Source organism: Physella acuta, unplaced genomic scaffold (genome assembly GCF_028476545.2).
Source record: "Physella acuta isolate Inbredline_101_S28 unplaced genomic scaffold, ASM2847654v3 ptg000438l, whole genome shotgun sequence".
NCBI classification, from domain to species: Eukaryota; Metazoa; Mollusca; class Gastropoda; family Physidae; genus Physella; species Physella acuta.
The window spans coordinates 360,001-369,630 of record NW_026731957.1 but is presented as its reverse complement, the minus strand read 5'-3'; the positions used below and the strand labels follow the sequence as shown (position 1 = coordinate 369,630).

The 9,630-nt window shown below is 32.8% G+C and overlaps 2 protein-coding genes across 2 annotated transcripts in view; one reads left to right on the top strand and one right to left on the bottom strand.

The window, feature by feature from the left end:
* Nucleotides 1-626: 626 nt before the first annotated feature.
* On the bottom strand, nucleotides 627-4,680 carry LOC131943029 (uncharacterized). Its single transcript, XM_059303037.1, has 4 exons — nucleotides 4,624-4,680; nucleotides 3,837-3,906; nucleotides 2,624-2,749; nucleotides 627-784 (listed from the first exon to the last, which is right to left on the bottom strand). Exons 1-4 carry the CDS (start codon nucleotides 4,672-4,674, stop codon nucleotides 630-632), a joined length of 402 nt encoding a protein of 133 aa, XP_059159020.1. The 5' UTR covers nucleotides 4,675-4,680; the 3' UTR covers nucleotides 627-629.
* Nucleotides 4,681-8,776: 4,096 nt separating this feature from the next.
* The window catches only part of LOC131943003 (sodium/glucose cotransporter 4-like), a 12,567-nt gene continuing 11,713 nt past the window's right edge, over nucleotides 8,777-9,630 (top strand). The window contains exon 1 of the mRNA XM_059303008.1: nucleotides 8,777-8,860. Coding sequence (XP_059158991.1) covers nucleotides 8,783-8,860 — 78 coding nt within the window. The 5' untranslated portion in view covers nucleotides 8,777-8,782. The remainder of the gene's footprint in view (nucleotides 8,861-9,630) is intronic.

Genomic DNA, 9,630 nt, shown 5'->3' with positions numbered 1-9,630 from the left:
CTCTATACTCCATACGTTGAGTAGAAACCCGTCTAATATTTAACAGGAGCATTAAACATTTTAATAATAAAGGTTAAAGTTATATACTTTTGTAACATCCCTTAGTTAACTTAAAGATCTTCATCGAATGTGTTAACAATTTAAAACATACCTAAACTAATTACACAGACCTGTACGTCATGATATTTTTTTCAAAAGGGTTCAGAATTTAGCAAATTTGTTTGTTTAAAAAAAAATCTAAGCTTAAAACAAACTTATAATTTAAATAATGTGGTATAAGAAAAATTTTCAGTCTAGGAACAAATTACTACGCGAAAATTCAGCTGGTTAAAATGGTATTTGTACCTAAGTTTGTCAATAATTTTTTTTTTATATTATGATGGCCATTTTTTTTTAAATCTCTTATTTGATATTACCGAGCAAGTGTTTTGTTTTCACAATAACGTAGTGCAAAACTGAAAAAAATATTATCTGAATAATAGCAATTATAATAAAAAATACAAATAAAATGCCACTTAGTATTTATATTTTCTTTTATTCATTAAATAATTCAAGCGGAGAGTTGTTTAAGGGGAGAGAATCCTTTGTAAAATACCTCACGTTGTTTTTATTACAGTTTCTCTTACATTTTAAAATCCCCAAGGGACGCAATAAATTTCGTTAAAGAATGCTTGGAATCTGGGTTTAAAGGTCACCTCACAGTAGCATTCCATCCGTTTGGTGTTCATGTATGTCTTGTAGAGAGTTCTGGCTTGGTGGCAGTTGCCCCGGTAGTCTATGCACCCTGGGGTGAAAGACTCAGTATAAGTGGCAGTTTTACAGGTAATGTATAAGGTTATTCCACAGGTAAGTTATGTGTCGGGGGCACTCGTAGGGTATTCGGGTAAATTTGAGTGACCTTTTACAGGTAATTTATGTGTCTTGGCGATATACCAGTTAATTGTAGGGGAATTTTCATATGTAGTTTGTGTCTTAACGATACCAAGAGTTAATATGAGGGCATTTCACAGCTAAGTTATGCACAGGTGGCACGAACGTATCAATTTTAGTGGTAATTTCATCCCATGTATGTGTCTTGTGGATATATTTGTAAATTTCAGCGGCTATTTAGGAAGATAATCTTCTGTCAATCAACAAAATAGTTATTTTATGATGTAAGCGAGAGGAACGATCGCGCAATTTTTTTCTATTTTTTATTTTATTTTATTTTTTTTTAAATATTAGAAAAAATGAAAAAAATGATATTTTCCTTTTACTTCAATAGAGACAAAATAATGATAAAGGCATAGACTTAGCTGAGAGTGGAAGAAAGTGGCGCTAATTAAATATCGTGTCGTCTTAGATCGGACAGAGTGTTATTTATTAAATAAAGTGTCGGCTTTGATAGGGAAAGCGTGGTCGAATGGTAGAGCGTTCGACTGCTAACTCGAAAGTCTCGAGTTCGGTTCCTATGCTAGAGTCGTAGCACATCACTCAGTCTACCCAGCTCTGATGGATACTCACTAACTTACTTTAGGGAAAGTAAACCTCACAGAAAGTTGCCCGATCAAGTACCGCCAGATTCAAATGGATCTTTACATTTTGATACAGGGAAAGTGACGCTAACTAGGTTATATACAGAGTGGGAAGAATTTGATGATGAAATAATCATTAAAAAAGTTTTAAAAAACCCACGTTTTCCGATTGAACTAAAAAGTAGAAAATAAATACTGTACATCACAATAATGCAAGCGATCACTCTACTATAAGCGATCAAAAACGTGGGGCGCCGAAGTAAAAGTTATATTACTATTGATTAGATAATACTATTGACTTTTATTAGGGAGCTTGTAGAGAGTCAACAGTATTAGAAACTGTAAGAAAATCACGGCGCCCCACGTTTTTGATCGCTTATAGTAGAGTGATCGCTTGCATTATTGTGATGTACAGTATTTATTTTCTACTTTTTAGTTCAATCGGAAAACGTGGGTTTTTTAAAACTTTTTTAATGATTATTATTTTCTACTTTTTAGTCTTTGTCTGTTTGTTTACATTAAAATCTTGCTATCGATTTTATCTTTTCACTTTTTTTTTGGGTAAACGAAGACAACTCGTAAAAAGACAACTCGTAAAAAGACAACTCGTAAAAAAACACGTTGTGTGAATACGTTACTGACTAGAACACATAGATTTGAACCCGTGTCGAGTGGGATAGCAATCGTGTGCCCAACCACTCGACCATATAGTCTCCCCCATACTGGCCACCAGTTGTTAGGTTATGGTTGTTTGTACACAAACACAGCGTGACAACTACTCAGTAAGCAAAAAGAGGGGGAGTGTCGAACCTTGTTTTCATCAAATTACAGTTACTGGGTAATGTCCCTTTTTCCCGACGTTTTTTGGTACAATTATATAGTGGTCTAAAATGATCAATAAAATGTTTCCATGGATTAATTTAGTAATAAAAACAATAGAATATTCAATTGTCATCCAAAACAAAGCTTCCCTGAAAATTTCAGCGCGCTAGCTAACTGGGAAGTGCCAGAAATTTCGATCGCAAGATTGGATTGGAAAGACAAACAAACACAGAAACACAGAAAGACACAGAGAAAGCAAGTTAAAGAAAACGTGGGAAAAAACTCACGTTCCCCTGTAACGTTTGCGAATTTCCCTTTTACACATTTGATTATCTGGCACTTGTACGCTCCTCCTTCACCGGGGTAGATGAGGGTACCATCGGAGTATTCGATGTTTCGGAGCATACATGTATCTAAGGGGGATATTTGATGTAATACACGTGTTATAGACAGGTGTCACTGTTTGAGTACTCGATGCTACGGAGCATACATGTATCTAAGGGAGATATTTGATGTAATACACATGTTATAGACAGGTGTCACTGTTTGAGTACTCGATGTTACGTAGCACACATGTATCTAGGGATAATATTAGAGTACTCGAGGTGACGTAGTACACATATTTTTAACATTGTTAGAGTACTCAAGGTGACTTTTTACACATGCATCTAAGTAGAATACTGCATGTTTCTAACGACACAATACTCGAGGTGACGTAGTACACATGTTTCTAAGGACACTGTTAGAGTACTCTAGGTGACGTGGTACACATGTATCTAAGGATATTAAAATACTCGAGGTGACGTAGTAAACATGTTTCTAAGGACACAGTTAGAGTACTCAAAATGACGTTTTACACATGTATCCAAGGACACTGTTAGAGTACTCGAGCTGACGTAGTACACATGTTTCTAAGGACCTTATTGGAGTACTCGAGCTACATTGTATACATGTATCTAAGGACAATGTTTGAGAAGTCATGGTCAGGTAATAAGCGTGTATATGCAATTGAGATCAATTATGCAAGTTGCCAAGGTTTAAATAATAAATAAGTATCTGCAACTGAAAGTCAACTTTATTGTAGTCAAGGCCAAGTAATAAACACATATGTACGACTAAGGTCAACTTAATTGTAGTCAAGGTTATATCGTAAATATAGATCTAAACATTAACGATAACATAGAGGTGATCACGCTTACGTCAACAGTTGAGTAAGAACACACAAAAATGTGGCAAATACTGTGTAAAAATAATCACATAGAATGCAAGTAGTTATCAGCAATATAAACAGAAAGTGATATTTCAACGCCAAGGGTAGACAAAGGTACAGAATATAGTCCAAATAGAGACATCAGTTTTGAATATCACATTCTGTTTATATTGCTATTTCAGTAGCAACGCTTGCTTTCATCCCCTCTACACAAGTATATATTAGTAAGACAACACATGAAAACATTGTCTATTAAATGACACATCCGATCAATAAAGTACAATACTCACCTGATCGCAAACAACACGAAGCCATCTCACACAGTGTCGCTATCAGGATCAGCACAAGCACCTCTGGAACCTGTGGGTAATAAAGATTGGACACAATCTTGTAGTAGAATATTCTTAAATGGAGGCAGTCGAGTTTCATGAGATGAGTTCGATCATTATTATTGACATGGATAAAAACGTGTTTTTTTTATTTAGCCACCTAGACGAACGTAAAAAAATAATAAAAAAAACAACCTAAATCTTAAAATTATTCTGAAATTTAATATTTTTAGAATCAATGTTATAAAAGTTGAAATCCAGAGAAATTGAAAATATTTTTTTAAAGTGTAAGACCATATTTCTAATTATTTTATGAACCCTAAGTCATAACTTAAGTATCACGTTTGTAAGAAAAACATTGATTGAATGTACTGAAATGTTTTTTTTAATGAGCAAAACGAAATGAACCAATTTATTTATTTGTTGTTTTTTGTTTTTGCTTATTTAAAATTTTTGTTTAGTTACCGAAAATCTTACAAACACAAAATTCATTACATTTTTAGTCCAACAAAAAAAAAACCACAAACAGTTTTTATAACCACATTTTTAATATCACAGAAAACGATTTTTAAAATAAGTTTTTCACTACTCGAGAATATTCACTGATGCTAAAATCATTATGAATAGAAAAATAAACCCATCGGAGTTCTAACTGATCCACGTTAAAGCTAATATTCCAATGTTTCCATTGCTAACTTATTTTAATAACTACAAATTCAGCTATGCTTAAACCATGCCGTTATCTTACTTTAAAAGACAGCTGAAAAAATGACAAATGACGTTTTAACATTTTGGACATATTGATTTCCGCTTTAGTCTTTTTGTTTTGTATCAAAAAATTTTCAGGGTAATACAGAGAAATACACACAATTTGATGACGCAATAATAAACAAAGTATTTTATTTGTTTAGCCCTAAATAGCAATTAAAAAAATATTAATAATAATGATAACTATAATAATAATAATAATGTAATTAAAAAAAATTATTATAATTATAATTATTTTAATAATCACCATCATCTTAAAAAACATTATTTTGAAACGGTTACTTCAGTAGGAACAGACACCTTTTTACACAATTGACGTTATTAAAGATAAATAAATATCAACGACGCTTGAATAAATATCAAAGAAATGGTAGTAACATGGAATTAAGATATACTATTATCAAATGCATATCATTTAGTTGAAAAGAATGATAATAGAATAGATAAATAAACAAACGATGCGATGACTCATTTTAAAAGATCATGAAATAGGTTATTTTTTCAGTTTTGTTTTCAGTATATTTTTAGTTATTTCAAAGTAGATAGACACCTAAGGCTTTTAAAGTGATTGTATTTAACTTTGATCGAGGCGCTCTAAACTGATTTTTTAAAAGATACCTACAGATAATATGCATTTTCCGACAAGATTATTTTTACATAGAGAAGATAAAATAATTAACTACGGGGGTCGCTCTGTACTGGCATGCACTAAACCCCATACAATTCAAAATTTATTTGATCAGGTTGAAGTAATACATGTATATGCTATATATATATATATATATATATATATATATATATATATATATATATATATATATATATATATATATATGTATATATATATATATATAGAAAGAGACAGAAAGAGAGAGAGAGAGAGAGAGAGAGAGAGAGAGAGGGAGAAAGCAGCTTAATGAAGTGTCCGCTAATGAATGTCCATCAAATTTAACAGCTGGAACAAAATGTACCGCGTCCCAAAATGTTAAAACTACTTATAGACCTACTCTATTATTAATATTATTATAAGGTAGACCTTGAAACATAATTCGCTCTATTGCTATACCACGCCAAAACAACTCGCCAATTCTTAGAAGTAAACCATCTTACCCAAAATAACATACTAGACTATGTCATTAATGTCAACCACGATAGATCCGGTCTTTGACCTCAAAAACATGTTTTCTAACGTTAAATATATTGTTATTGACGTGGAGTTTAGTATCAAAAGAATGCAAATAACCTGCACCTAGATGGTAGACAAGAGGTCGAACAGAACATTCGGATCATGTGGTTCGCTCATCCGTGAATGAGACCATTCTACAAATTGTTTGTCGCCAAAAGTGTTTGTAGCTAAAAGTCTTGGTCGCCAAAAGTGTTTATAGCTGTTCGTCTTGTTCGCCAAAAGTGTTTATAGCTGTTCGTCTTGTTCGCCAAAAGTGTTTATAGCTGTTCGTCTTGTTCGCCAAAAGTGTTTTGGGCTATTCGTCTTGTTCGCCAAAAGTGTTTATAGTTATTCGTCTTGTTCACTAAAAGTGTTTATAGCTGTTCGTCTTGTTCGCCAAAAGTGTTTGTAGATTATAGTATTGGTGAGAAACAAGTTTTTACTTTTAAAATACGACGTAGTACATTTTGATTTGTTTTTAATCTTGTCGCTGTTTTAAACACACATTTAACACGCAAATGTTTTCAATCATGAGGTTTGATTTTCTCTAAAAAACAAAAAACCCTTTAAAAAATTACATTTCGGTACAATGTATCTTCCAGGCATCTCTTCGGGGGAGGGGGGGGGGGCGAAGAAAGTGTACCGCTTCTCATCTCCCCCCCCCCCCCCCAACGAAATGGAATTTATATAGAAAACATATACTTTTAACGGTGTCCGCCCCTTCCCCCCGGAGAAAAAAGTCTGGAAGAAACACTGTTTTGGTAACTAATAAATTTTAATTAATGGTGTACTGTTGTTAATTATTTGTCTATTTATGCTTTTGAATTCGAGGTTTATTTCAGTTAGGTGTGTTTCTATATAAATAAATGATATTACTTACATGTTGCATGTAATAATTGAATTGTAGGATTATTTATGTTGTACAAAGTGCCAACCTATTTCAAAATAGATATATTTTAGAATATTACGACCAAAGACTACGCTTATAGTTACTTGATAAATAGTGGTGCAATATTATGTAAAGACCACGTCAAGACCTATTCTTTGAAAAATCCAACACTAAGAAAGTAGAACATTGTCAACAATACAACATACAACGATACAACATACCACCATACAACATACAACAATACAACATATAACGATACAACATACCACACGACCGTAAGTCAAACACGAAAGATCCTAGATCTAACAACACATGCAGATGAGTTAACGTTTAATGATCAGTTTTATTACTGGAGCTTAGGAAGACTTTAAAAGCAAACGAATGCAAATAACCTGCAACGACATTACAGATAAGAGACCGATAAGTATGATTGGGATCATCCGGTTCTCCCATTAGTGAAGGAGACTATTCTGACGCCGTGAATAGTGTATCGCCTCTCGTTAGCCACTAATCTAATTTGTCACCACCCAGTTTATGAGCTTATACTTCAAAATAAAAGGTAATGCATTTATTTTTAAGTACTCATCTTGTCGCTCTACTATACACAATTTTAGTTTGTTTATTTAATTTAATAAGAAAGTATTTTAGATATACGGTTTAATTTCCCCTAAACGTAAAACTAATAAAATAAAATAAAAGCGTTGGTCGCTCATACATTTTAGTAAAGTTGTTTCAAATAAATAGGCTATAAATGTTATCTACAACGAGCTGTATTTACGTACCGGTGTGTTACTATGTAAATATTTCTTACTTTGTACAGTGTGTTTACGCTAATATAAATGTGTTTATTTTAATTTTTATGTTGCTGGCAATTTTCTAAAGTATAAAATGCAGAAGGTTAACACCAACGCTTTTACTTCAAGATATAGATATAGTGCTGCATTATTACAGTCACGTGTATGTTCTAGGTTTATTGTCATGTGTTTGTTCTATATCTTATGTGTAATGTCTTAAATATGTTCTAGGTCAAAGTAACCGAAACTACTTAAGTGGCTGTGTTTACAGACAGGCAGACACACACACAGACGGACAAATTAGCGAAACCCTCCCCTCTAGCTGTGTGACTTCGGGTAAGAACGCCCCGTTGTAATACTTTAAGCGTGTTAAATTTTGTTACAGGTACAAGGTACCCTAATCTAACTACGGTTAACTAGAGCAAATATCCATTCATTATCTGTGGGTTTAAGCTAGGCCACACTGAGCTAAAGATGAACATTTAACCTACATTTGGGTCAGTGTGTTTTAATCTGCCCAGCTTTCGATAACAGAATCTACGGTGGACATATGCTGAATATGTGGGCCGCATACGGTACATGCACAAAACATGTTTATCTAGGTCGTTATACTTATCTTTTAGTCATCTTAAACAATCTATAAGAGATCCGATTTTAAGCTGTAAGACACAAGCGTAAAGGATAGGTTGGTTTTAGAAGGAATCGACTTTCTTGACTTAAACCTTTAAAGCCTTTGATGAGAAAATGTATGCTGATACAACTCTATATCGGACGCTGTATTCGACAGTTTCTTTACCTGGGCCCATGTAAACCCCACCTAAAGGCGCGGATGTTAGGAATTGGTCCTCGGTGACACTTGATAAACAATCCTTCGTCAATAGATTAAAAAATAAGATTGCAGGGCTTCTACTAAAGGTCAATATACGTTACCATAAGTGCGATAGTTGTTCTAATTTGTCATGACATAAACGATTGTATATATATATATATATATATATATATATATATATATATATATATATATATATATATATATATATATATATATATATATATATATATATATATATATATATATCAATAGGTATGCATAGCGATGTATTAAAAATTAAACAACAATTCACTGTTTTTAAAACCAGAATCAAACTATCTATTAAAACTGACCAAATGTTGTGCTGCAACTTGATTGAGTTTGTAATGTTTTGAATTAATGTGTAGGTATTGTATAAAAAAAACCTCTTCATGTCTTATGATCTTTAGGTTTCTCTAGTAAATTATTAGAGATAACGGAATGATTGGACTACTAGAAGGCGGTGATTACGCCGCAATTGTTGGCTATTTCGTTTTGGTCTTAGCTGTTGGAGTATGGGTAAGTCTGTTTTGTCCGTAGCGATTATCTTTGAGCTTAGGAAGTGGTTATTTAATCCGAACATTAAAATTTAGGAAAGTGGCTATTTCTTCCAAATGTTGAAGTTATTGTTTAGGGCCCTTGTTATTCCGTCCAACATTTAATGAATTTTCTTGATTTTTTTTATAAATAAGTCGTTATTTCGTTCGTAGATTATTAATGTAGTTCCGATGTTGTTAAATCGCCCATAATTTACTATTGTAATTAAATAAAACTATTATTTCCTGTCGTAGTTTAGTAAGAGGTTTGGAAATTGTATGGAAATTGTTTTAGCTTTCACGTTGAAGTATTTTTGTAAGAGTTTTTCATAATAATCTGTTTTTTTTCTTCCTAAAAAGCGATGTGACGACGTAAATGTTGTATACATTAAGATAAACACCCCTTTAATGTTTTCATCCTAATCGATTTTCTGCATTTAATATTCTTTAGACCAAAGGTCTTTCCACCGCGGTAATCATTAACATAGCCCACATACTATGATGAAAAGAACAGCATGTTGCCGATTATTATAGTTTACTCAAGCGGAAAAACATGACTCACTACGAAAAGACAGCATGTTACCAAACTCTAAAACACCCATGTTTTAATTACAGCAGTTCACGAAGTGTGTTTTATTACTCCAACGGTTCTGAACTGTTTTTAGTTAACCAGTTTTCCTACTCTTATTATAATCCTAACGAAAGTTTTAGCACCCGCCCTATTTATAAACCTTTGAGTGCGCCCATTGTTTA

What these genes read in the sequence shown, in the direction of transcription:
- LOC131943029 (XM_059303037.1), bottom strand. Translation starts at nt 4,674, where the DNA reads ATGTCCAAAATGTTAAAACGTCATTTGTCATTTTTTCAGCTGTCTTTT. An exon ending in TTTTTCAGCTGTCTTTTAAA is followed by an intron (nt 3,907 to 4,623) that starts GTAAGATAACGG and finishes TATTACCCACAG; the next exon opens with GTTCCAGAGGTGCTTGTGCT. An exon ending in CGCAAACGTTACAGGGGAAC is followed by an intron (nt 785 to 2,623) that starts GTGAGTTTTTTC and finishes CTTTCACCCCAG; the next exon opens with GGTGCATAGACTACCGGGGC.